Raw genomic sequence first — 27,071 nt, forward strand, 5'->3', positions numbered from 1 at the left:
TACAACTCGAGACAAAAACATCGAAACACCAGCTCGCGTCTCATCCACACAAAGACATTTTCAAACAAGACGTGAAGTATGACAGTCATGTTTATTCCATTAGCAGACACTTTTATCCAAATCAACTTGAGAGATCATTTAACAACTTGTCTAAGAAGCCAATTACAAGTGTATACGTGCATACAAAAGAAACGTCAACCAAATGAAATTCAATGTCAACCTGGGGTTTCGCATCAAAACATGGGGACAGTGCGAATGTGCAGATTTATGAATGAGACCTGAGAAGCGAACTCTAAAGAATACAGAGTAGCGCCTTTATTTCCGAGAGCGTACAGAGAAACAGTGAAAGATTGTGGCATTAAAATAAAGAGCTCAACACGAGTGATGTTTGCAACATGTTTTTAATGATCAGAACTAAGAGAATCAGACCATGCAGCACCTAAAACCCATGAAAAAGAATGAAGAATATAGGAGAATATTCAGCCACGACAGTCCAAACAAACCTGTTAACCAGTAAAAGCTTCACCCTGCTGACATCAGACAAGAAATCTAAAGGCAATTATCTGGCAACCGTACAGTATTCCTGCATCCAACTTCTGCTTCCTCTGACAAACATCTGAACACGCTCGAGAACGCGAGAGCCTATAAACTATAGATCCAAACCAGGCGATTTTAACATCGAAACTAAAATACGGGGTCGATTAGAAACGTCAGGTTGAGTTATACAGACTGTGAGTGTAAATGTGAAATAATCAGCAGGGTAATCAAAGAAGAAAGAAAGAAACACAATGTTGAATCTAATCTTAAAGCACTCACACTTTCTCTGTCTGACCGCCAGGAGGAATTATTTACAAATATACACCCTATAGTTCCTTCAGAATACCTCAAAGCAGCCGCGATACGCTTACAAAGACAAATTTCTCTTGCTATTGAAACGTTTCGAATTTTAGGGAAACATTGTTGAGTCAGAGCATCCGACCCGACCTCTCGATTAAAGTGCAAATGGATGAGAAATGTGAGAGAGAGAGAGGGGAAAGCGGATCATTCTCCAGACCGGCAGCAGGCTCGGAAGCCACACTGCAGGTTCTGACATCCACTGGCCGTGTCTGCATGCGGACCTGCCGACAGAAAGAGAAAGAGAGAATTACTTCATCATAAAACCGCCCCGGATTCATGACACGCCCTCAAAACCCACAAACAAACCGACAAAATAATATGTATATTTTATATTTATCTAACATGTCACAAAGACACTTTTGTTTACTTTACGTGTTGATGTTTAATCCCACTAACCCCCCCAACCCTTTACTTACCAAGGTGCCGTCACACTTGGACGTTGGGTTTGAACATCACATGAGCAATTTTTGTGCATTACACATATTAAAATACACATACACATAGAAATAACACAGGCATGACAGATATGATCAGGTGATGAATAGCAGTGGTTTGTGTGTGTTACCATTAATGTTGTCACAGTAGTAGAAGTGCTCCATGTTGAGGGCGGGGCAAACAGACACCAGCTCGTGTAGCCCCGCCCCTGTGATGAGCAGACAGCCAGACAGATTCAGATGCTCCAGTTGAGGAAGACCACCTCGCTGCGAGAGACACCTGTGTGTGCACAAACACAGATCAGAGTCTTGTGATATCTTCACATCTGTGTTTACATCATAACACTGTTAAATCAATTTAATCAAACACGTGACCCTGCCTGTGAAAACCCAGCGACTGGCTTTTTTGTGTTTTCTACCTAAAATTATCCTCCATAATGTAAAGAACATTTTGTAAAACTATGATCTTGAAATCTGAAATTTTGAGTAAGCGAGGCCGTGTCCACGTTTGTCCTTTTTGTTCAAAATCAAATACAGCGGCAATAAAAAAATCATTCATTTCCGAATTGGAAATGAGAATTGGAATACTGTATTTTAGCTAACATTTTCAGTAATAAACAACACGCATTACCTATTCTCATTCACTTTTTCAAGTATTTAAATTATTTAAGTTATTTCCAGGTAACTGTGTGTAGAACAAAAGCAAATGTTTACATGTTGTTTTTAAGCGCAGCAGTCTAATGTCCACATCAAAGCGTAATCTGTAACTTTTAACATTTAAACAAGCACAATAACATCACATCAAAACACTCCAATTCAAACGCTGATGAGAGCAGACCAGAAGAGAGACAAGAAAAGAAGTCTCCTCCTATTCGCAGCACAAACTGCGTGCGGCATTACAAAATATGACTTTTGCTGAGAAGTAACGACAAGATCTCATGATTTCCACACAAAATATTTGCTATTTGCATATAGTTTAAAATTTGTGTCATTTAAACTTCCCGTCAGGGGAGAGAGAGGAAAAGTGAACGGAATGATTCTGTACCTCAGGCCGAGGTCTGTGATCTGACAGCATCCAGACAGGCTGAGGAACCCGAGCGCCCGACAGGCTCCTGATTGGTCAGTCCTTTTGTGACGCTTGGGACAAGAGTCGCCCTCAAACGAGCATTTAGTCCGAAAATCAACAGCGCCCCCTGTGGCAGGCGTGTCACACTGCTCTCTCACAGTCCAGAGAGCCATATCAGAGGTACAGCAGGTGGAGTGACCACACCGGGCGTCTCCCACAGAACTGTACTGCCAGTGGGAGGAGCTAAAACCAGTCCTGAAGCTCCGCCTCTGGCTCCTCCTGCAGCAGCAGGATCCGCCCCCTCCCTGCAGCTCTAACACACTCCCACGCCCACTTTCCTGGGAAACCACGCCTCCTCGTCTGCTCCAATCAGCAGTGTCCTCGATGTCGGCTAGTTCTGCTGGATCCAGAACCCACACGTGAACGGGGCCGCAGCCCGAGCCACGCCCACCGGGCCTTCGCTTGAAAATCAGCTCCTGGCAGCTGCGTCCCATTGGTGGAAGGGAATGCTCTTCCTGAAGTTTGATTGGAGAGGGCGGGGCTTTCAGCAACTTGCTTCTGCTGGAGTTTGCGTGGGCCGTTAGGTCGCCCAAGCCGAAGGACAGAATCTTCAACGTGCGGTCGGTGATTTTGTCACAGCCCGACAGATCGAGGTGCTCCAAAGAACGACACGCCCCAAACTCCGCCCAGCTAAAAGAATAAAACATCAAAACATAAAATTCATGACCGAGACCTTTTGAGAGTTTATTGCTGTATCCAAATCATATAAATTAGATTAATTTATCGCTTTTTTTAAGTTGAAAAATTCCTATGTTCTTATTATATGTCATTATTATGGCATCTGATGTAGATTTGACTTGCAAAACAGTGTGGACAGTGTGACCAGTCAGTCTCAGAAATCTATATTAAAAACACATCAGAATCATGTGAAGTGTGAATATAGGTTCAATATTATGTTCAGTGCAGCTCACCTGTCAAAGGCGGAGTCGGACACGTCAGTCTGTGTGAGGTCCAGGTGAGTCAGATTTGGGCAGAAACTGAGAATCTGTCGCACCTGAGAGGAGAAAAATATTATGTTACCATCAAACACTTCATGCAAATCACAAATATTCCATTTTTAAACCTTTAACATCATAACATGAGCCGACTAAACGCTTCCCTGTTTGAAACGGAACACTGGCTTCTTTTGAAGTATTTTGTACTGAAATAATCAAACGAATAATTAAAACATTTCTATAAATTCTACATCAATGCATTTGATTTTATATCAAAATATGAATTTTAACACTACAGAACAAAAAGTATGATAATATATGATTGTCAAATGGCTTTATCATCTGACGACATCTACTGTAGTGATCAGTCCAGTTACGATTACAAGAATAAATGATCATATTTTAACTAAACAGACCAGATGATTTGTCACACTGCAAACGGAGGCGAGTGAGGAACTAGTTTTTGAAAGTATAACGACATACGCACCATCTTACTGGAGACGGCCGAGCTGTAGGCCAGACTGAGAGAGCGCACAGATGGGCCGACGGTGGGCAGGAGGTTCTGGATCATTCCGTTGAGCAGTGTCTTCTCTCTCTGAACCGCACTAATAGCGGGACAGCCCTCAGATGCCTCCTCTAAACACACAGCAGAGAAACACACAGCTGAGCGATGCCCCAGAGGATCATGGGAAGTGTAGAGGATGGGGGCGGGGCCTCACCTGATTCATCAACGTCTGCATCCTCGTCCCATTCCTGATAGGCCCGTCCTTCATCCTGGAGGCTCTTTACCAAATCCTCATCCGGCTCCTGGTCCAGATCTCCCGGAGGACCGCAATAATAATCACCTGAAAACAAAGAGTTTGAGTGTTTGGAGACCGGACGACAGCTAGTTAAAAGAGTCAGCTCTGTTGAACTCACTTCGAGCCCAGCGGACGGGATACAGGTGTCTCCAGAGCGAGCCCGTCTTTACCACCTGCGCCCACGTGCTGCACACCTGCCCACAGCGACAGAGATCCTCCGGACCCAGATACCGAAAAACCCTCAACACAACCTCCTGAGGCAGAGCGAAGATAGACACGCCCTCGCCGTCCCGCTCTGAGGAAAACAAACAACAGAATGATCTACACATGACACGATGAAACAAACCAGAGGATGATATTCAGACGTCTCCTGGAGGCTACTGAAGTCGTACGGTTTACTGTCAGCGAGAGCGAAACTTTAGTTTTGCATCAGGCTACATCCTTTTTATACGGAAGGATGTTGAGAAATCATCTGACATCACGACGCTAGCAGGTCAAAAAGAAAAGAGTATCCGTCACCTTAAGATGCAGAAGAGGATTAATTGTTATTATTAATTTGATCTTATTTTTATTTATTTAAGGGTTTTTTTAATAATTATATGATGTTTTTACAGTTATTGTAGAATTCAACAACTACATGTATAGTATTATTTTTACTTGCATTTGTCTATGTTGTGTGCAGGGGATTACGTGGTGGAAAAAAAAGCAGAAATGTGGATTGTTACATTTTCTATATATAAGATGTTATATCTGCCCAAAATGTTAATAAGAAAAGAATAAAAATAAAAGAGTAAATCGATTCAAACGAACATGAAAAACATCAGACGCCTCTCTCATCCTGAAACTTTGATCTTTCCAAAATCCCCTTTTACGCAAATGTTTCACGTTGCTGTTTTCAGAGATCACCCGAAGCCCTGATGAGATTTGCGAGACTGACCCTGGATCAGATTCTCTTGCATCGTAATTATGATCAAAGTTTCTAAGTAAATGTCTGTGTAGTAATCTTCTGTTTCACCTAGAAACACATGACATTAGGAAAGGTAAAGATGTCAGAAAGCACTCTGCCGGTCTCACCGTCCTCGGTCTTCTCGTGATCGGAGTATTTGAAGGCCTTGTGCAGCTCCTCGGCCTGAGTCCACAGGTTCAAACCCTTCAGCACGTCAGCGGCTGAGCTCCAGGACTGAGTACTGCTGTGCTGTAACATCACCTGCCTCTTTATAGCCTTCAGCTCCTCGTATGAGAAATACTCCATCAGCATGGGCTGATACACCTGGACACACGTGACGTTCAGATAAACAATTACAGCGTGAAATCTCTCCGTTTGTGTGTCCGTGCCTGATGACATCACTCTCACCTCCTCTTCCTCCTTCATGTGAGGAAGGAAATCTTGCGTGAACGCCTCCAGTCGCTCCTTCAGCTGCCGAGCGTAATTCAGCTGCTCGTACTCGCTCTGACATCAGACACACAACAGCAAATCAGCATGCTTCACATGATGACATCATCTGTACCTTTAAGACTGGCATATATGAGTAACCTCTGCAATGATTGGCTAACATCCATTTAATGTCACGGACCGGGACGGCTCAAATGGATGAATACTACATTGTTGATATGTGAATGACGTTACAACCAAACCCAAGTGTTAAAAAGAAGTCCTTTTTGGAAATATTGAGGTTGGACTGGAGACACAGCTTAGAAGTGATTTGTGTGACGTCAGGTCTAATGAACACTTGGGTGGACCGCTAAATGTCCACAACGTCTGTAATAACCAGTGTCTGTGTCATATGAAATACAGTTAAACCTACACACGCACGCACACACACCTTGACACTGCGTAGTCCCTTCTCGAAGAGCGTCAGCATCTCAGACAGTTTGTTGTCAGCGTGCACGTGATAAACCGTCTGACTGCGCTGCTGCAGCAGATCCATGATGCATTCGTTCTCGATCTGCTCGTGCATCTTAAACTCTTTGAAGGTGGCGAGCAGCGACTGCAGGAACGAGCGGAAATCTCTGATGTTGGAGAAGTTGGTCTTTGACAGCTGTCGGTGGAAACACACAACATACGACAGGATAATAAAACCAGACTTTAAACAACAACAACAAGGACGGACAGTGACCCATCGCATGTTTGCCCATCATGTATCCTGTACATTTTTATGAGCTTTCATGTTTGTAACTCTTATCATGTCATTTATGTAATGTATTCATACAACAATTCCACAGTTTTGGGTTGTTGCAAAGCAGCTTTACAAAAAAACACAGAGCAAACGGTGAAGACACAAAAAAGCATAGAAATAAAACATCACAGAATACAGAAAAATAGTGAAATCAATTGTACTGCAAATAACGATTTTTACATTCAAAATGTTTAAATTAAATGTATTATTTCTATAAACTCTATAGCGCTTTTTACAATTTTGCATACATAAAGTTACATAAAATTTGATTTCTTAATATCTCTATATTTATCGTCTATTTGTGTGTTACTGTAAAGCTACATTGTAACAATGTAAATCTGAGAAAAGCTGTTTTATATAAATATATAATTTTAAGTTATTCTTCAAATATATTATATGACATTATATGTCATATAATATGACATATATGACATTATATGACAATCACAGTAGGACAGCGGTGAAACAACCTGTTTATTGTAATGATATAGAATTTTGTAATGCTGGATATATGTCATATGTTAAAAGAAGCTTAGATGCGTTCACAAAACACACGGCAAAAACTACTGAACTAACAAATAAACAGTCAAACAAACGCACACACACGAGTGTGTGTTACATAATCAGGGTGTGTGATGCACAGACCCGAACATCTGATCCAGTCTGTTGTTTAAAGCTTCTGTCTGATCAGATGCAGAAATCAGACTCCAGCAAACCAAAGGCTATTAAAATAATAACATTAATCTCCAAGTAAAACCAGTTTACAGTGATTATCAGACTGACTGAATCATCTTAATTTTTCACTTTATTACATTAAAGGCTTTTATTTGAGTTCAATGTCATAAAACTCATCTTCAGCATTTAATGCACAGTTAACAGTTCAATGTAAGTTCAAACACGGTCTGATTATAGATCAGATACTGCTCGTCGTGGCACGATATTTCTACACCACATAAGTGTTAGCGGGGTTTAGGAAGTATTATTATGCTTAATAGAAATAAAACAAACACTTTTGAAGTGTTCAGAAGTATATTTTGCTTAAAAAAAGATTAAATACATTGTAAAAGTTGTAATACATTTCCACAGTTCACATGAATGGGTTAAAGTTTTTATATTATATACAATAAATTATCTTTAATAGATATAAGATCAGACTTAAATTAATATAACAGATATTCATATAAAACTCTAATAGTCTCTGTCTATTAGCCTATATTAAAAAAAATATGGATGAAATACAGCGTTGTTTACATGGGAACAGATATCAGATATTTACATGTACCCCCACAATCTCTGTTTGTAACCTTCAAGGTTTGTATAAACTTTCATGTCGTATTAAATCAAAGTTGAATCAAGCGTTTTGTGCTGATCTGAGACCAGACATTGGCATTAAAACACACAGTCTGTGTGTATTAGCCGTCTGGCTAACGTTAGCTCTGTTCAAATACAACCGAAACACGTCACAACCCGTGCAGAGGGTAAATATATAATCAAATGTATATCAGACTCGAACCTTCTCACTGTAAAGTCCCACCAGCTGCTTCATGCGCCAGTGTGGTCCTGTAAAAACATCCACCTCATCGGGAAACAGAGCCATCGCGCCTCCATTCGATCCCTCAGCAGCGCCAGCGCGGTCTGACCTCAGAGGTGCCAGATCCTCAGCACAGAAACCCCTTCTCAACATAACAACACACCCACAAAAAACCACACATTAAAACCTCCCTTTCACAATTTACGAGCACTAAAACAAAACTACATTCTATTTCTAACACGACAGACACAATGAAACAAAATGAACTAAAATGATTTAACCCCACAGAAAAATAAATCAATAAATAAAAGCAAAACCCTCAACATCAGGCGCACAATAAAAACACCACAATAAAATATAAACTCTCTTTAACACCACACGTACAGTACAATAAAAATGAAATAAACACCACACAACAACAAAGTCCTAGTAAAAATATTGTGCCATTTACATTTTTAAATAATGTAATTACAGTGTTTATGTGCATATATTGTGACATCACTTACACAAGTACACATTCCAGCTACTGCCACTGAAAAATGTAGCACTTTGTATATTTTGAGTTTAACGTGACAGATGGTGAAATGTAACTGGTGTTTTCATCCGAGTCAAACAAATACGGTGGAATCTGGCAACACGAAGGACGTCATCACGTCTACGTGCATTGAGACATGTTCAAGGAGGAGAAGAAGATTGGAATGACCCTCAAGACACACAGACCAAACATTAAATAACGTATATGTGCGTAAATAACATTAAAATACTTATATTTTATTTATACTTAGGTATATATAACGTTACGGCTTCTGTTGTTAAATATATTTAAGCTCATTATCTTGAAGGCATTAAAGTGTGTATTGACCTGTGTCTGAAACAGTAAATACGACAAGAATAAAGACAAGAACTTTATTATTATTAATGGCAACAAAATCATGATTAGTTGTCTCGAAAGAAATCAGACAAGGTTGAAAGAAAAAACTAAAAGTTATATTAAACATCTCGCCTGAACGTGTAAATAGTCGAATAAACATACATGGAATTTTATTTGATATTGGACAACGTGAGCAAACCTCGTCTAAATCCTCATCAACAGTATACAGACAATCAATTGACATCAATAAAAACAACGGAGATGCCAAATACAGGAATGAGAGTAAAGAAACATTTTATCAAACATTTGAGGCCTACAGAAAAATAGAAACAGGTTCTGTGTAGACTCTGTGTATTTGCTTACAGCTGAAAATAATATTATAACTGCTGACTTTCTCTTATACCTGAATGGGTATTTATTGAAGGGTGGGAAAGGAAAGATTAACCGATTCAAAGGTTCTTTAGTGACTGTTGGCAGGCCACAGAAGCCCTCTACCGCTAAATAATCATGCTACATTCTTGTTTATTGGAAGCAGAAATCTTTCGAATTGGATATCATGATAACTCAGCTCATTCAGATTTATGAAAGAGTAGATCATGTTTGAAGCCAGCGTTGAGATGCTGGCCATCAAAACTGTCCGGAATGAATGTGCTTGATTTCTCGCTGGTCCTTCATTCACGCTCGGCAGTGAATCCTCCACACCAGAGGGGGCGCTGTCACGTGTTTAATCTGCCTGCAGCATTTCCTCAATCTCACGGTCCCAGTTATCGTCTCGATTTTCAGGGTCGACGACCATCTCGTATTCCTGCAGCTCCTGCTGCAGCTCCTTTTCCCAATCTGCTGTCTCATCTAACACAAAGAGAGATATCAAAAAATGGATTTTCTTTTTAAAAATCAAGTGCAACGATGAATCGTTCACATTAAGTCCAAGAATGCATTTAGGTAAGATGTCAATCCAAACCGTAACTCGTGGGTGTCCAAACTCACCGTCCTGAGGGGAGCGCTTGTCTTTATCCAGCACCAGCTGCTCCATCTCTTTCCTCAGGTCCTCCTGGTTGATGTCACATGTGTCAAACGCGTCACTCACAAACTCTGAAACTCCAGGACTGGTGGAGATCTCTTCTTCCTGCTAAAATCACACACTGTAAGCATGTCTTGAATGAAACCGGTGATGATAATGCAAATCTGAGGGTTAGTGTGATACCTCATTAGATTTGGGTTTAGTGTTGATGGCCACAGGAGGTGTTTTTGGTCTAATAGTGGACTCTGTGAAGAGAGAAACTGAATGAATGTCTTTTAAACAAACCTATTTATAGAGCCTGGCCAATTTATTGCTTTCAGATGAAAATGTTTTAAGGTGTGTCCTCATTTCTAACTGGTGGTGTATGTGATGACGTACCTGAGCTGGTGTCTTTGAGCGGGGTGGATCCCGTCTCTTCTCTTTTCTCTGCCGCCTGCTGCTGAGCTGCTAACGCTGTGAGCTGAGCCGACTGTTTTATCAGAGATACACGGTAGAAATAATTCCTCCAGAACACATCCTCCTTCACCCTGATCAACACAGACACACAAACACGCTTACACACCCCTGTTCTCATTTAACATGCACATTTATCCCTATAGCAATAAAGAGTTAATAAATAAATAAATTCACTTAAGAGTGAATCAATTTTACAGGTATTAAAATGTTGATCAAAATTAATGTGAAATTGTTGCCAATAATATAAAAGTAAAAGCATTTTCACATTATGCCGAAGAACAAGAATCATCAAATTTGATTTGATTGTTTTGTTTCATGTAAAAAATCTGTATTCATTTTGTAGTCTATTCTACTTTACTTTGATGATCTGTTGAATGTGCAGATTTAATATCCGTTTCACGCACTGTTTTGGGACGAGGTCAAAGCGCATTCTGTTGAGCAGTTCATCTTCCTGTAACATCACCAAGGCAACGGGGAACATCTGATCAAAGTCAAAATGGTACTGTACGCCGGCCGGAGGGTCACGCAGAAAGTTCCTCTTGTCCTGATTGAAAAGAAATAAAAAAGAAGTTGTTTTACTTCTTGTAAACTGTTGAGTGAAGATTGAGTGAATGTCAGCGGTGTAAAACTCACAGCTGATAATGCGAGAATCTGCTGCTGGATGGTTTCCTCCTCGTTGTATCCGACCCAGGGCGGCACCGCTGCGTCTAAACACAGAAGATTGAGAGGTGTGTTTGTAGAAAACACATAAACGATGCATTTATTTCCAAATATACAGCACAAACATTTCCATACCCGTTTTCTTTGCATTCTTCTCTTGGACAAATTTTTCCTGTTCTTTTTGAAAATCTCCCAGAATGGTCTGAAGAAGAAATATGAAAACAAATGATAATGCACAAGCAGGGGTTTTCCGGGCTCAAAATGAGGCGGAGGTGGTGCCATCCTGATCTTGTACACACACGTACTACCGTACCTTTACGTGGCTTAACTAAAGTGACTTTGACATATTAAAAGTTCTAATAAAATTAGATGAAAATGACAATTGTTACGTTACATAAAACTATTAAAAATATTACGTTTTATTCAACCAAACAGAAATCTTTTTTTTATCAAATAAAGCTTTTCTAACTCTTCTGCCCACAATAGCCGACTGAATTAACCAGTCTTATTTAATGAGCAAAGCTCATTCACATCGTGCATTCTCTGTGGTTCACTTTAGTTTAAATGATTCAATGATCTCTATTCGTTAGTGACTGAAAAATTCAATAGCTTAAATGAATCGGTTCAAATGAGTCATTCGTGTGCGAGTCGTTCTGAACGCAATGTGCGTTCATACTGGCGAACTCGCTGTGTACAGTATACGCTGATTCAACCATCCAACTGCACAGCTGAAGACATTACAATGATGGACGTCATGTTAATTTAAGACATTTCAATAAATTAAATGTACTTGGATGCAAAACAAACAGCCGTGAAACCATAGACTGTATAAAATATGGACGTAGTGTCCGTGACGTCACCCGTAGGTTTGTGAAGAGTAAAAATGAAGCCTAAAGTAGGCGGAGCCGGTCGTCGCCATCTTGGCATCGCGCGTCACTCCCGGATAATCGTAAATGGGCAAAGAGGCGGGACGTGGTTGGAGCTGAGGCGCCCGGTTGGCTGAAACCACTTGTCACTCAAGTGGCCACGCAACTATTTTGCAGAACCTTAAGGCTTAATGTAAGTTAAACGGGTGAGTTATAAAAAAAATCACCCTCCTCACAGTTGTCACGAAGGGTAAAATTACCTATATAGACCAAAATATTTTTAGGCTGTAAACATGTTTTTTTGTGCTGTAAAGTTGGCCATTTTAACATGGGGCTCAATGAGATTCTGCTCTGTTTTGGAGCCCGACTCTAGCGGCCAGTCGATGAATTGCAGTTTTAGTCACTTCCGTGTTGGTTTCACGAGAGAGACCGGAAGATTGCCCCTTGTGTGAAACACAGCTAGCTCTTGTTCTGCAACTCTTTTTAACGCCTCAGTGTGCTGATAACGAAACACCAGCTCCACTGTGGCGTAATGCCGCAACTGCAGTTACAAATGACATCATTTTGGCGAGAGTCTGAGGCGGCACGACATTTGACGGAGGCGGCCGCCCCCAATTTCTCTATGCAGGAAAAACCCTGACAAGTCAGAGAAAACGTTTAAACATAACACTATAAACTGCATTTTCGCATCAATCCATCTGTAATCGATGAAGCCTGACCTTGTCGATGATGCCATCGATGTTGCTTTCCTCCACTGTTTTCTTAATAGTGTGCGCTGTCTCCACCACAGACTCTGAGATCTTTTTAGTCGCAGTACTCGCAAAGTTCAGAATAAAGCCTGGCAAGACGAACATGTTAAAAGACAAAATAACATGAATCAATGACTCTGAAATCAACCATCACACAAGCACTGTTTGTTATTTCTTGCAAACATCAGAAGGGTGCAATGACACAATAAGTTCATGATTCAATATATTAAATGATACTGGGTTCACAATATGATGTTGCATATGAATTATTTATATAAATGTATATATGATATGAATGAATAAAAACTAAATAGATATGTAATTGTAAAATAAAATGGAATATTAACAAATTAAAATTAAGCTAAGAGAACTTCTTAAAGGAATGTTGACACAGGTCACGTGTTGGCAGCTCAAACAGACATCAAATCTTAAATATTTTAGTTTATTTATCTTACGTCATGTTGTCAATCCCTAACACCACCACCACCATCATCATCATCATCATGGAGCAGAGATGGTGTAAGTTTGTGGTACAGAAAGATTATCATGTTTTCAATTTTACAAGTTTATTCATTTACCAGAGTTAATGCTACAGAATACTATAGTAATTATAGTATAGTATGATTATAATGAAATATTACAGCCTACCACAGTAAATAAATACTGTAGCATTTTTACATGTGGTGAATGTCTGACCTGAGCCTGATACCCACCTGTCAGTCTCTCTAGTTATTTAGACATTAACGTCATATCACACTCCATCATACAGTAATACATTAACATATATAGTGTTGTGTGTGTGTGTATATCTCACCGCTGAGGCCTTGGGCCTGTTGCGTCTGATCTTCTGTCTGATCACCTGTGTTGTTTTGCTCCTCTGTCGCTTCCGGTTTGTCTTCATTGACGGACTCCGCGCCCAGCCACGAGCTCCAGCTCTTGAACATGTTGTCTGTCTGTATTCCTGCACTCACTTTAATAATTTAATTTGTTTATTTTACACCATGTTTCACATCCGTCCCTAAGCCACATCAACAACAACAGCTGAGTTCTTCCTCTGTCGTCACACACACACGCACACGAGCTGCTGCAGCTCAACAGCGACACCTGCCGCGTGGAAGAACTGTAGCCAAGATGCGTCTTTTTGTTACGTTATGCGTTTCCCAGTCGTATTTTCGATAAATTGTTGTATGATGATTTACTTTCAAAAATTAAAATGATAAACGGCTCAACGTCGCCACCTGCTTATATATTTTACACAGTGACAAGAAAGCGAGCAGAACAGAATCTTAAAACGTGTCTGTAGTTCTTGCATTTACATACAAATGACTAACACAACTAACATTGTGATTCTTTGCTATTCTCACTCTGATCTGTATAGTTACCTTTAATGAAACACAAAATCTTAGGCAAATCTGAATGATGTCGATCTATGAACATTGATATGAATTTGTTTCTCCTTCACTATATAGAAACACTGACATTCTTCAGTCTTATGGGTCAATTTTTCGAAATTGAGATTTTTACATATTCTGAAAGATGAATAAATAAACGTTCTATAGATATATGAGTTGTTAGAATAAGACAATATCTGGCTGAGATACAACCGTTTAAAACTCTGGAATCTGAGAGCGCAAAAAAATCAAAATATTGAGAAAATTGCCTTTGAAGTTGTTAATCATGGGCACTGTGGCAGACCATCCACTCACAAAAATAAAGTTTTTATATATTTAAGGTAGGAAATTTACAAAATATCTTCATGGAACATGATCTTTACTTAATATCCTAATGATTTTTGGCATAAAAGAAAAATCGATAATTTTGACCCACTTTTGTCTTTTACTAAAAATGTTCCCGTGCTACTTAAGACTGGTTTTGTGATCCAGGGTCACAAATCTCCTTTTGTGTGTCACAGAAGAGAACAGTGTTGAAACTGAAACCAGAACATCAAAATGTTCACTTTTGTATGAATTAAAGCCATTAAAGGGATACTTCTCCCAAAAATGAAAATTCTGTCATCATTAACTTGAGTTGTTCCAAATCTGTACAATTTTTCTGTTCTGATGAACACAGAGAAAGATATTTGGAAGAATGCTTATAACCAGACAGATTCAACTCGAAGATTAGATGAGTAAATGATGAGAGAATTTTCATTTTTGGGTGAAGTATCCCTTTAAGGAGCTTGATATTCCAACACAAAACCAGATGGTTGAAACATTGTCTTTTCTCAAAATGCATTTATTATAAATAACAACTCCATGTTTCTTTTATTTCAGTTTTATTTAGTAGAACAAACAGCAACAAATAAGTCAATGTAAAAACGAAACTTTCTTGACAGGACATTTATGAAATAAGTTAGTTCAGAAAGTTAACGGACGGATCGTCTTTAAATTCTTGCTGGATGGTACAGCCGAGTCTCTCACATGACCACACAGCTGGCATCCTGATGATGACTCTTAACCTGAAACACACGACAAACACACAAGATCTATTCAAGACAACAGTTAGTGTGTGAAAGTGTCCTCAGGTTAGCACATTCGCACATAATGCAGGTTAATCTTGGCATGCAGAAGCCATCCCGGCACAAACACTCATGTCTTCGCAAAGCGGAAGAAGCCACGATCAGACGTTGCTCAAATTCTATAGTGAAAGTTTTAACTGCTTCATTAAGTAACCAAGCAACAAGCGTCCAATCGCAGAAGAGTCACTGTATTGGTGTTAACAAACACAAACTCAGCAGATGACATCAGCGCAGCCGACCGCATCCATCTCACCTGCAGACGCGTCTGCTCTGAGACGCATCACGACAGAGAGCAACATTTCTTTTTCCGTCTTTTAGGCTTTCACAAAACAGAGGTGATAGAGATACAAATACACACATCAGCTCTTCATCATTAAACTCACTGAGCAACACATTCTTAAAGAGACAGTTCCCCCTTAAAGCCTGCAGCTTCTGTTATTTGTTCGATAACAATAACACGTGTTGTGGATAACAGCAGCATGAAAATAACTCATGACAGAAGTGTCATTTTCGGCTGATTAATTCGTGTTACCTGTCGTCGCAGGTGAATATCAGGCGTCACCATGTTTTCATCACAGTCTGGATCTTCATCAGCTTGTCCGTGAACACACACCAGACAGAACTCCGCTACTTCCTGTTTAAAACGCACACAGAGGAGTGAATACGATGAACACCACATCGAATGCGTCTTCTACAGACGTCTCTCACCTCATTCTGTGGGTTTATCAGAGACACTCGGACTTCACCAAACGGACCCCACGTGTCATGTGTCTTCAGCACCAGATCACATACAGAGTTCTGCTCCACGCCTGCACCTGCTGCCCAGACCTGAAGACGAACATCACAGCCAACCTGTCAAAGAGCTACACGAGCAAACCGGACACTCCTCCATCACGCTCTGAATGTGTTTACCGTCAGCATCTGACCAGCACTCAGCACACAAGAGGACGGGACCTGGAAGATGATATCAGGTGCGTCCGGCTGACTCTTCCTCAACACCCAGCCGCCCAGTGCTTGCTCCTAAAATGACAGGTAAACACATGTAGGCCAACAAGCATTACAAGTGATGAAACTGTGAAGAAACATTGTACCTTCTCAGAATTATTCCTGAGTTTGATGAACTTTCCCTCCAGGTCAATCTCATCTATGGACACGTGTCCTCGAGAGGAGGAATGCTGGGAAAACTTGTAGTTGGGCGAGAGGCCGCTACTCGAGCCTTCGTGCTTGCGTTTCTTTCCCCAGTTTTTGCGAGCGGGATGTGAGTGGGTGCGAGAGATGGTCGACTGCTGGAGCGGACTCGGCGAAAGATTCAATCTGTGGGAGAAAAACACACATCAGAGGAGATTCAAGTGACCTGAAACTTTCTTTTACGGGAAGATTTTTAACTTTGTGTGAGGAGCGGAATAAAAGGACTTCTGAAGACTTTAAATAAGCAGTTTGGATCACATATGTAATCTTACGGATTTACTTTGTGTTTAATGGAATAAGTAATAAAGCATGTTTAAATACAGCAGTAGAGTTCATCTCCATCAGTGTGATCGACTCTTTTGACGTCAGGCGGAATGATGGCGTCTCACCGCTTCTCCTCGCCCTCCAGCATCTTCCTGTAAGCGTTGATCTCCATATCCAGCATGAGCTTGACATCCAGAAGGTTCTGGTACTCCTCCAGCTGGTCTTGCATCTGCTGTCTCATGTCGGCCATCTCCTGATCCTTCTGAGAGAGTCTGTGCTGATGGATCTGTCTCTCTCGATCCAGCATCTGCTCCAGCTCATGAACCCGGGACTCCAACTCAGAGTTCTGATCCACAGACACTTGAACGTTAGACTCGAACGACGTAGAAAACTTGGAAAGGCCCGCTATTATGGAATTAAAATGCTTCTTTCCCGACCTGTTTCTGGAGGATGTTGATCTGTGCAGACTGAGCCTCCAGCCGGAGTTTGGTACCCGCCAGCTCCTCTCTCGTTGAAGAAGCGAAATCGCTGTTCTTCACCGCCGTCAGCTTCGCGTTCTCCAGCTGCAAGAGACACGGCGCACTGTTACTGTACACACCCGTGAGATATCCTCAAGCATTTCTGGTGCTTCTGAGATGGAGGTACCATAACAGAAAGACGTGGAACCGGGTGTGTGAAGGTTACTGCCTCGTGTTGCCTCTCCAGCGCCCCCTGTCGCTCAAAGCCCTGAACTACACCTGACCTGCACTTCAACTCACTCTGAGAGTCACATAAATCATCAAACACATGTGATGTGCTATGTATTCATTCCCTATTCTCACTTCAGAGTAAAAATGGTTTAGCTAAATACAGATAGTGTGCGTTTTGATTGTTGTACCTTAGCAGCGAAGGTTTTCTCCAGTTCATCTTTGTACTGTTGGATGTGACTTTCGTGTTCCTCTCGGAGCTGTTTCATGGCTTCGACGAGTTTACCTTCAAACTCTTTCTGTCTGCCCGTGTCCAGCTCCATCAGCCGGCTCTCGTGACGACTGCGCATCTCTCGCACCTCCTGAACACGGGAACGCACATTGAAATAACAACACAAATTTATCAAGTCACCCAGATTACTGCTGCTGTTATTCTGACTTGGTCCAAAAATCGATTTGAGCAGCATTTTAATGTATGTAAGGTTTCCAAATCTGTCACTGTTGTCAGTAAAGATGCTGTCTCAGAAAAATCAATCAATATTAAAGCTATGGTTTTTTATATTTCGGACCTGGTCGCTGAGATGCTTCTGAAAGTCAAGCTGCTCCTGAAGCGTCTGGATCTGATTTTCAGCATCCACACGGCGAAGCAGCTCAGCGTTGAGCTGACTCTTGGCGTTCTGCAGGGCCGACTCCAGCTGGAAGATAAACGATTGAAAAAGTTCAACATCTGTTGTCCACAACAACAGGACGGTGCAGAATTCAAGGAAATCATCAGACTGATGTTCACACACGTACAGACCTTTAAGCATGCCACTTGTGTTCAGACTTACATTCGACACTTGTGTCTTGAGGTCAGAAATGTCATTCTCGAGTCTGCGGTTGGTGGACAGTAGATTTGTGTAATCTGCTTCTTTAGAGTTCAGAGCGGCTTCAAGGTTCCGCCAATGACCGACAGCCGTGTTCAGTTCACACTCTTTCTTATTATTCCTGAGAGGACAAAAAGCAGAACGTTAGAATGTTAAAATCACCAACAAGACAAAGAGACGCAAAGTTGTATGTCTCTTTCCATCCAGCCATCCTAAGACCACATAACCAACTTCAATATCTCTATAAATAAACAAACTTAAACAGATGTTAAAAGATGTTAAAAGATGTAAAAAGATATTAAAGAGAAACAATTTTGTTTATACTTTGTATATCTAATGTATACTTCACACAAGTTATGAAAAGAAGTAATGGAACATGTTGTAAATCCACAAATTATAAACCAACTTATGTTAAATGGCACAACCATATAATCGTATGCGTAATGAGAGCCCCCTTCCTCCAAAAGTCTGGAGCCCCTCGTCACAGGACCACAATATGTCCGGTTGTCCTGACATCGACCCTTGTTATCAATATCGATCATTACAGCATTATTATACAATACAAATATAGAAGTATAAATGAAAGCTAAAAATACAAGTAACAAACAAATGCTGAAAAAATGGCGCGGTCTAGATACATCAATAACTAAAGAATTTATTTGCAAAAACAGTAACTTGATAAAAATCTAAAATCCTGTTTTTTTTACATTCCAAGTAATATCAAAGTAAGTAATAATGATTAAAAAAGCACAGCTAACTTACACAATAAAACATGACAACACAATAAAAAACATGATTTATGAACATAAATAAATAAAAACGGAGTTATCAGTTTTTGCAAATGAACTCTTCACATCTCATTTTGACTTCATGCGACGTTGCGCAGACCGATCGGCGTGAAACAATCGAAATATCGCGAGGTTTTTTAATCTAGACAAGGCTTTCGAATCACCCTCGCGATATTTCTATGTCACACACTGGTCGGTTTGCGCAGCGCCCCATGAAGTCATACACACCTGTTGTTTCTTACAGACAGTAATATTAAAATAATCACGAGAACCTGGCTGTGAGTTTTCTGTGCTCTTCCTGCAGCTGTGTCAACTCAATTTGTAGTCTGGCCCGCTCGTTCGCGGTCGCGTCCAGAGTTTTGCGCGCATCCGCCAGCTCCGTCTCGTACAGGCGGCGCACGTTGCCCACCTCGCGCACCGAGGTCTCCGACTTCTCCTCCAGCAGGAGCTGCATGGAGGACTTCTCATTCTCCAGCAGCCGAACCCGCTCGATGTAGCTGGCCAGGCGGTCATTGAGATGGCGCAGGTCCTCCTTCTCCTGCAGGCGCGTGATACGGGTCGGGCTGACATTGGCCGGAGACGCGCCGCTGCGCCTGGAGGAGCGCGCGGCGGCGGGGGCGCGGCTGTCCAGCGGTGTGGAGGTGATCATGGCCGTGAGTCAAGATGCTGAGGAATAAATAGAGATCCTGTGAAGCGCACACTGTATAAACTCTTAAGAAGTAAAATAAAACACGCAAGATGTCAATATCACGAGCGTATCGCGAACCGCAGGATTTTACTGCGTGTTTCACGGAGAGGAATAAACTCAATCGCGCTTCATCACGGTCAGCTGCGGCGTGACGTCACATCACCGGACCGGATTTAAAGAGACTGCGCTGAAATAATAAACATCGAGCAAAGCTTCATCCGAAATAATTTACACAAGATAAACCATTTTACCAGGATAAACAATCATTTTAGAGTAATGACATTGTTTGTATAATCATTAATTTCCAATCATTGTTTCATAACTGTTGTAATTTGGTATTAACCACCCCGTCATAAAAACAGAATTTATATAAAATGCCAATAAATCTGAATGCAAATGATGTTTGAATGAGACCATGTAGTATACAAAATATATAATAGTGCTTATTGGTTAAAAGAACCTCAGGAATGCATATTCATGAATGTACAGGTAGGCGGTGGGCGTGGCTATGATTTCAGGTGAGTTAAAATTCTTCAAACATCAGAATATTTATTTGGATTCTCTGAGACTACTGAACACAGCTGATATTCACTCAGGTAAGTGACGAACTGTCCGCTAGTTTAGTAGTTTCTCCTGAAATATTGTCTAAGAATAATTTAAAGTATGATATTGGGCTTAAAGGAAATATGTATTTTGTGGTTTAATTGTAAGTATTTATGAATAGACTCGCATAAAAATATTATAATAATATAAAACTATTTTCTCCCCACTTTCTGACATGAGAAATAAGAATCTAATCAACTGAATGTACATTTTGGTCCAAAAATGATTGTGGTGGACCTGGGTGATTGTTTTGAAGATCAGTGGACAGTCTAATGACTCATGACAAACAAGAAACCCTTAAACAACTATGACTAAACATAAAAACTGTCATTGATTGAGCAGGTGACATCATACAGTATTAAGAATCAGGGGCGTGTAAACTTTTGCCCTGGGCTATTTTTTAGAAATTCTGTTATTATTCTTTAGTGTGAACTATATGTTAACATTTCTTTAGTGAAATAAGTTGCTCAGGGCAGGACTAAATTAAAAATAAACCTTAATTTTCAAAAATCCTCTTATTTTCACAAAAGTTTCAGCTTTTTCCAGATTCTGCAAGGGGTGTGTAAACTTTTGAGCACAACTGTACATTATACACATATGCACAGTATATACACAATATATACACATTAGATGTTTTACATACATGTTAAATATGCAGGTGTACACGTGTATGTATAACGGATCAACCATATAGTGCACACAGTACAGATATAGGTATGTAAGTTTGGTAATGGATGGTTATTGCATGAGGTGCAATGCATGATGCATTATAGTCCATGAAACTGTAGTGCATGGTAAAAAGAAGTGTGAGCGTGTGGAGTGTATCAGTTTTGATGTTGAGCAGTCTAATAGCCTGAGGGAAAAAGCTGTCCTTCAGCCGGTTTGTGCGGGACCGGATGCTCCGCTATCGTCCATAACAAAATGCGAGGAACGTGATTGGTCGAGAAGGCTCAAGCTCGAAAAAATGCTCCGTTGGAGCATAGTTTTGTATAAATGTAAGTTTAATTTTCACTTCAACAACTTCTGATTGCATTTCCAGCGATAAATTAGTATTATAGTTTTTAAATATATGATTAGTTATTGCAAAGACGCACTCTGTTTATAATTCAAATACACTTCCGTTACGCTGCCTATCTGTTTCTCTGGGCTGCCTCCGAAGTCATGGCGGTCGGCTGCTGTTTGTAACCAAAAGCTGCCAGCGTTTTGTTTTACTAAAAAAGCGCCTTTGTCAACTTTTTCTTGCCAAAAAAGAAGTCAAGTCTGAACACGGCCTTAGGTTGCAAATGCTTTCAGATTATAACAACAAAAATGAGTGGATGCTGAAGGAGCCACAATCCTATCAAATATCAAATATTTGAAGGGTAAACATATTATCTGGATGGAGATAATAAGCAACCAAGAAGTAAAGAAACCATATTTAACATTCAATTTAAAGTCCCTGCTGTTGCTTGACTATAGAGTCATGACACAATTTGTGTTTTCAGTCATGGCGTCCTCTAGTGGTCCATTAGATGAAGAGCTTCAGTGTTCTGTGTGTCTGGATGTGTTCAATGATCCAGTCACCACTCCATGTGGACACACCTTCTGCAAAACCTGCCTGAACGAATGCTGGGAAAAACACAGAGAACTGCGTCTGTCCATTCTGTAAAGAAACATTCATGAAGAGACCGGATCTGAAGATCAACACCACACTCAGAGAGGTTGTAAAGCACCTTCTTGTGCAAAATCTGGAGAAATCTAGAGAGCACTTTAAAGAAAAGATTCATCTGGATAAACCTGATGTTTTCTGTGACTTCTGTACTGAGAAGAAAAAAGCTCTGAAGACGTGTCTGATGTGTCAGAGCTCTTACTGTCAAACTCATCTGGAGCCTCACACGAGAGTCCAGCTTCTGAAGAAACACACACTGATCAATCCTATCATGGACTCCAGATCTCATATCTACTCGTACACTGGTCAAACTTTCACTGAAACTCTCTATCCATACGTCTGCCCATCTCTTAATGATGAAGGTAAAAACTCAAAGCCTCTGATCATCTTACCTGTGCGTGAACGAATGAACCAGTAAATTATTGACTGAATGTGAGATTAAACGAATGAACAATAGTTACCAGAAATGACATCACTCACCTTCAGGTCATTTCACATAAACACATGATGTTTTATTTGTGAAACACAAAAGAGGATTTTTATAAGAATCTGCATACAGCTCCTTTTGTACCACACTTCTCAAAAGTCTACAAAAACATGCAGAATGCATTTCTACAAATAGTTTAGAAAAAGCTTTATTTCTTTGAATAATGATACAGTTTAGTTTCTCAACTTTACATTTTAAATAGACATTATTTACTGTTATGTGTTTTGTTATGGACATTGAAGAGTGATTTATGAGTTGATAAACTTGCACTTATGTGAACAAACAGACAGACTGTAAGTGTTATGAACTGTGTGAGATCTTTAGATCTCAGAAGGGTTGTGTTGCGCTGAACTGAACTTCTGTTCTGCAGGACCAGACTCAGTTTGGCATCACCGCCCATACGAGGCCCCGCCCCCTCCATAATGATTTCAACCGTCACGTCTTTGGCCGAGGGGAAGGGATACATCATCGGTTTAGAGCCGTAACGACTGGCCGTCTCTACAGCCATACGCTCCTCCACTGAACCTGAAACATGATGGAAGTGTGTAAGTTACATTTATATGTCAGTGCTTGTGGAGGTGACATCACTGTAATGTCTATAAAGAGTGTTTTCGGACACTCTTGAATGTGTTCATCTACTTCAAACAATGCAGATAAAGTGCATTTGGAGATGTTTTGTTACCCTCTGGGTGTTTGTAGAGGTGTGTGATCTCGACACGCATGTCTGAGCCCACGGCTTTAGTGCTGATGTGCTGACCGATGGAATTCTTCTCCACATGGACTTGAGAGAGGGGGGGGGAGACTCTGACCTACTCAAGTTCAAAAGTATTTTGCGCGAGACAAAACCAGTGCTCGTGGAGAGTAAGCTAGCGGGCGCGCGACGAAGATGGTAGCTGAATGCAGTTTCTTGCCCCAAAAACATGACAGAAAAAAGGAAGAAAACTTATCACTTTCACAACGAATGGGAGGAGGAATTCTTTTTTACGACTGTGAAAGAAACCTGCGTGTGTCTCATTTGCGGGGCGACGGCAAAGCGGCACAATGTGGAGAGACACTTCACTACGTGTCACAAAAGCTACCATGCGAACTACCCACCGGGAAGTGCACTACGGACAGAAAAAGCCTGTGAGCTAAAGGCAGCTTTGGGTAAGCAACAGTCTTTTTTCACGAGGCCGGCGAAAAAGTCACAAAAAGCAACCGAAGCCTCGTTTAGAGCTACACATTTTCTGATCAAGAAGAAGAAGGCATTTTCAGACGGAGAAGTTTTCAAAGCAATGATGATAACTGCTAACACTGTACTTAAAGACGAGAAAAATGTAACCGATCTAATCTCCACTCTCTCTGACGTCCAACTGGGTGCATCTACGATGGCTAGACGAGTGTCAGATATGTCTGGTAATTTGGCCGATCAGCTGGACCGGGATCTGGCAGAGTGCAGCTGGTTTAGCATCCAGTGCGACGAGTCCGTGGACAGCAGCAGTACAGCGCAGCTGTTAGTTTTTATCCGGATGGTGTTTGAAGATTTCTCCACAAGAGAAGAACTGCTGACACTACTGCCATTAAAGACAACTATGAGGGGAGTTGACATTTATAACACGGTGAAGGAGTTTTTCGTGCAGAAAAAGGTACCATTGGAAAAGCTGGTAGCGGTGACTACAGACGGGGCTCCTGCTATGATCGGCTGACATACAGGTTTCATCGCTCACTGTAAAAGTGACCCAGACTTCTCAAAATTTCTGCATTATCACTGCATCATTCACCAGCAGGCGTTATGTGCAAAAGTGATCGGCTTTGGACACGTGATGACTCCCGTTGTAAAAATCATAAACGACATCCGCTCCAAAGCAAAACAACACAGGATTTTCAAGGTGCTATTGGAGGAGATGTCAGCTGAATATGGTGACCTGCTGCTACACACAGAAATCCGATGGCGAGTTTTACTTCGTTTTTTGTCACTTTTGGGTGAAATAAAAGAGTTCAAGCAGTCCAAAGGCGAAGACGTCTCACTGCTAGAGGACACAGAGTGGACACTTGACCTTGCATTTTTGACGGACATTACTGGGAAACTAAACGACTTGAACTGCCAGCTGCAAGGCAAAGGTAAGACTGTTGTTGATATGATAAGTGCTTTAAATGCATTTAAAGCCAAGATGAACATTTTCTCTTTGGATTTACAGAGAAAAAAGGTGCTGCACTTTCCCTCTGTGCAGTCGGTGCTGAAAGACAATGCTTCTGCATCTGAGACATTTGACAAAGTTGCAGAAAAGTACTGTGAAGTCATAAACAGACTTGGGCAAGAGTTTGAGAATAGGTTTTGTGACCATCATCAGCTTGAGCCATGTGTGTCGTTCATTTCCAATCCTTTCATGAATGTGGACACAACATGGTTTGCTGAGCAACAAAGTGCAACGTTCAACTTGGATGGTGGACAGGTGGAGATTGAAATCATAACATTGCAAAATGAGCTCCACCTCAAAGCCTACCAGGCTGCACCGAACTTTTGGTCCATTGTTGACACAGAGAAGTACAGTGGAGTATGCACAGCAGCTATGAAGGTTGCTAGCCTGTTTGGTTCAACCTATCTCTGTGAATCAGCGTTTTCTGACATGAACTCCATCAAGAACAAACACAGAACACGCCTCACTGATGCACATCTGAAAGACTCACTCACAGTTGCAGTGTCAAGCCCTTCGTATGACTCGGTACCCATGAAGTAGCTCTCAGTTTCAAAATGGTTTGTGAGCCCTGCTTCAGAGCTAGCTAAGGCAGAGTTAGCTACGTGTAAGTTAACGCTCACATACAGCAGGGCAGGCTACTGCAAGTTTATCAATATCATATTGGTTATATACGGAGCATAAACTTGATTTAACTTTATGAATATGCATTACACGGTTACGTAATGTTAGACATACGAGACTTGGCACTACGTTTAGCAAACTGAACACTGTCAACATATTAATAGCTTAATTTAGCATCACGTTAATTCTATTATCCATGTGCATAAAAAACAACCGCGTTTGCAAACGTTGTCCAGAAATGTTAGCAATACCGAGACTCAAGAACTCGAACTCAAACAAACCAGCGAAAATAAAGTTTATTAACGCTGCACTATGCTGCAAACGTTACTACATGAATTAAAACGAAAACATTTAATGACTTACCATAGTTTAATCCCCTCAGGCGCTGAAAACATGTTTCGATGCGCAAGCTTTCCTCAGGCTCTTCGCGCCAGTTGTAATGTTCGAAGTGCGCATGCGCATCTATTATATGGCTGTGTGGAATATATTTTACTTGCATTCATTAGTTTTATACATCGCTTAATTTAATGACAAAACACCAAGTAAATATTACTTGGCATTTTCATTTAAAATTTCTTATGTATTAGAGCACAAATAATTACAAAGGAACCTCAAGTAACACATTGAATTAAACGCGACATTTTAAAGTAGAAAGACAAAATACAACTTGCTTGTAAAACATACTCGAGTAATGCTAGCTTTATTTACAAACTCAAAAAAACATTTTTTACAGTGTGGTTCAGAAATTTTGGTTTGATTTGTGGGCCCATTTAAACAAGGCCCCCATTTTGGCACAATCTTTTAGTTTGAAAGCTATTATTTGTTATTATACTAACCCTGTAAACAAATCTAAAGAATAAATTTACAATTTTTTCATTTTGTTTGGCAACTTTTTTATACATAAACAAACATATTTGGGCTCAAGCCCTATTCTGTCGCTCCTTTTGATTGAAGTAGACTCATTGCTCAAGTCTTTTTATTTATCTAGAAATAAAAAATGTATTAGGTTTTTGAAGATGTATGAGAAAATCCATCCAGGTGACTCTGTATAGGTTTTCTTTTTGTTTAGTTTTGTTTTGCTTTTTGTTTTCTCGTGTAATTTTCTGCTTAAAGTACATTGTAATTTCTTCTCCTTGTAGTCTATCATTGTTCAATCCCCTCATTGACTTTATGCATTTTACTGTTTACATAACTGTCATCGAATATCCTTATTGTTTTTCTTTTTTTGTACAATCTTGTATATTCTGCAATTCACACAAAAAAGTGACCTGCCTTTAGCAATATTTCCTGAAAATGAGTTGCAACAGTGGCACACACACACTTTCACAATGCACATCACCATCAAAGCATCATGCACAATAACAGCAGGTGAACTGAAAAGTATGGTTTCATTTCTTAAGTTTAATTTCTACAGACTCCTGTGTAATAACACACTGAAGTTAACAGTGGTCGAGTGTCGGCTGTGGAACACAGTGTGATGTGAGGTCATTCAGGTTTGTGGAATGAATTCTGTGTCGAGTCTAAAACAAACTTTACACACGTACGCGAATGCCTGGACACATTACACACTGTTCTGATGTCAACAAAAAAAGAAAATTCCTAAACAAATAAAAACATTACCTTTTAAATTCGACAAGATTCTATATTCAAACTATTTACTCCATCATGTTTGTAGAAGAAAACAGACCCGTGTTTAACAACGAGAAAACATTTGGCAACGTAACAATGCACAAAACTACACGATCTTTTAGACTATAAGGGTTTGCTTGAGTAGAGTCAAAAATCACACACACAAAAGAAACACTCTTTGGTTTGTGAATGGGCTGTTTGGTCTGTTTTACTCTCAAGACTCTTTCACATGACTCGGATCAGACTCAACACAAGCATGATTGACTGTCATCAGCTCAATGTGTTTGTGAATTTATACATCAGCTCCAACAATTCGTGAGAAACATGAGAACACATACTGTATGTAAGAGGATGTTTTTAATGCATCTGAAGAATGGGGTCGTCT

The 27,071-nt window shown here is 40.5% G+C and overlaps 4 protein-coding genes across 6 annotated transcripts; all 4 read right to left on the minus strand.

Moving 5' to 3' along the window:
- Positions 1 to 72: 72 nt before the first annotated feature.
- On the minus strand, positions 73 to 8,000 carry fbxl5 (F-box and leucine-rich repeat protein 5). The gene is made up of 11 exons (XM_057319875.1): positions 7,883 to 8,000; positions 6,016 to 6,231; positions 5,547 to 5,642; positions 5,267 to 5,462; positions 4,311 to 4,487; positions 4,112 to 4,237; positions 3,880 to 4,028; positions 3,369 to 3,451; positions 2,377 to 3,087; positions 1,463 to 1,611; positions 73 to 1,118 (listed from the first exon to the last, which is right to left on the minus strand). Exons 1-11 carry the CDS (start codon positions 7,964 to 7,966, stop codon positions 1,042 to 1,044), a joined length of 2,064 nt encoding a protein of 687 aa, XP_057175858.1. The 5' UTR covers positions 7,967 to 8,000; the 3' UTR covers positions 73 to 1,041.
- A 792-nt stretch (positions 8,001 to 8,792) lies between these two features.
- Positions 8,793 to 13,605, minus strand: syap1 (synapse associated protein 1). Of its 2 annotated transcripts, none has more exons than XM_057319156.1 (9): positions 13,338 to 13,605; positions 12,494 to 12,612; positions 11,044 to 11,110; positions 10,882 to 10,955; positions 10,653 to 10,792; positions 10,171 to 10,319; positions 9,976 to 10,037; positions 9,759 to 9,897; positions 8,793 to 9,620 (listed from the first exon to the last, which is right to left on the minus strand). In XM_057319156.1, the coding sequence occupies exons 1-9, from the start codon at positions 13,465 to 13,467 to the stop codon at positions 9,496 to 9,498; spliced, it is 1,005 nt and encodes a 334-aa protein (XP_057175139.1). In that variant the 5' UTR covers positions 13,468 to 13,605; the 3' UTR covers positions 8,793 to 9,495. The 2 variants fall into 2 exon arrangements, with proteins under 2 accessions (XP_057175139.1, XP_057175138.1); XM_057319155.1 differs by having other exon boundaries at positions 9,759 to 9,900.
- A 1,188-nt stretch (positions 13,606 to 14,793) lies between these two features.
- lmnl3 (lamin L3) lies at positions 14,794 to 19,896 on the minus strand. 2 transcript variants are annotated; one of them, XM_057319319.1, is made up of 12 exons: positions 19,106 to 19,896; positions 18,010 to 18,166; positions 17,749 to 17,874; positions 17,371 to 17,541; positions 16,931 to 17,056; positions 16,619 to 16,839; positions 16,133 to 16,355; positions 15,954 to 16,061; positions 15,750 to 15,869; positions 15,574 to 15,675; positions 15,295 to 15,360; positions 14,794 to 14,981 (listed from the first exon to the last, which is right to left on the minus strand). In XM_057319319.1, exons 1-11 carry the CDS (start codon positions 19,480 to 19,482, stop codon positions 15,322 to 15,324), a joined length of 1,770 nt encoding a protein of 589 aa, XP_057175302.1. In that variant the 5' UTR covers positions 19,483 to 19,896; the 3' UTR covers positions 14,794 to 14,981; positions 15,295 to 15,321. The 2 variants fall into 2 exon arrangements, with proteins under 2 accessions (XP_057175302.1, XP_057175301.1); XM_057319318.1 differs by lacking the exon at positions 15,295 to 15,360.
- Positions 19,897 to 22,311: 2,415 nt separating this feature from the next.
- Positions 22,312 to 25,605, minus strand: tgm1l4 (transglutaminase 1 like 4). Its single transcript, XM_057320169.1, has 2 exons — positions 25,421 to 25,605; positions 22,312 to 22,784 (listed from the first exon to the last, which is right to left on the minus strand). Exons 1-2 carry the CDS (start codon positions 25,554 to 25,556, stop codon positions 22,465 to 22,467), a joined length of 456 nt encoding a protein of 151 aa, XP_057176152.1. The 5' UTR covers positions 25,557 to 25,605; the 3' UTR covers positions 22,312 to 22,464.
- Between the last annotated feature and the right edge of the window lie 1,466 nt (positions 25,606 to 27,071).

This window comes from Triplophysa rosa, linkage group LG21, assembly GCF_024868665.1.
Source record: "Triplophysa rosa linkage group LG21, Trosa_1v2, whole genome shotgun sequence".
Taxonomy (NCBI): Eukaryota; Metazoa; Chordata; class Actinopteri; order Cypriniformes; family Nemacheilidae; genus Triplophysa; species Triplophysa rosa.

Coding starts and splice junctions, on each gene's coding strand:
- fbxl5 (XM_057319875.1), bottom strand. CDS start 7,966: ATGGCTCTGTTTCCCGATGAGGTGGATGTTTTTACAGGACCACACTGG. Junction 6,232..7,882: donor TGGGACTTTACAGTGAGAAG/GTTCGAGTCTGA, acceptor TTCCACCGACAG/CTGTCAAAGACCAACTTCTC. Junction 1,119..1,462: donor CTACTGTGACAACATTAATG/GTAACACACACA, acceptor TTCTGTCGGCAG/GTCCGCATGCAGACACGGCC.
- syap1 (XM_057319155.1), bottom strand. CDS start 13,467: ATGTTCAAGAGCTGGAGCTCGTGGCTGGGCGCGGAGTCCGTCAATGAA. Junction 10,320..10,652: donor TTTGACCTCGTCCCAAAACA/GTGCGTGAAACG, acceptor TGTGTTGATCAG/GGTGAAGGAGGATGTGTTCT. Junction 9,621..9,758: donor CAAGCGCTCCCCTCAGGACG/GTGAGTTTGGAC, acceptor TCTTTGTGTTAG/ATGAGACAGCAGATTGGGAA.
- lmnl3 (XM_057319318.1), bottom strand. CDS start 19,482: ATGATCACCTCCACACCGCTGGACAGCCGCGCCCCCGCCGCCGCGCGC. Junction 18,167..19,105: donor CACAGAAAACTCACAGCCAG/GTTCTCGTGATT, acceptor TTGTCCTCTCAG/GAATAATAAGAAAGAGTGTG. Junction 16,840..16,930: donor TCAACATCCTCCAGAAACAG/GTCGGGAAAGAA, acceptor TCTGTGGATCAG/AACTCTGAGTTGGAGTCCCG.
- tgm1l4 (XM_057320169.1), bottom strand. CDS start 25,556: ATGCAAGTAAAATATATTCCACACAGCCATATAATAGATGCGCATGCG. Junction 22,785..25,420: donor CCTGAGGGGATTAAACTATG/GTAAGTCATTAA, acceptor ATCATGTTTCAG/GTTCAGTGGAGGAGCGTATG.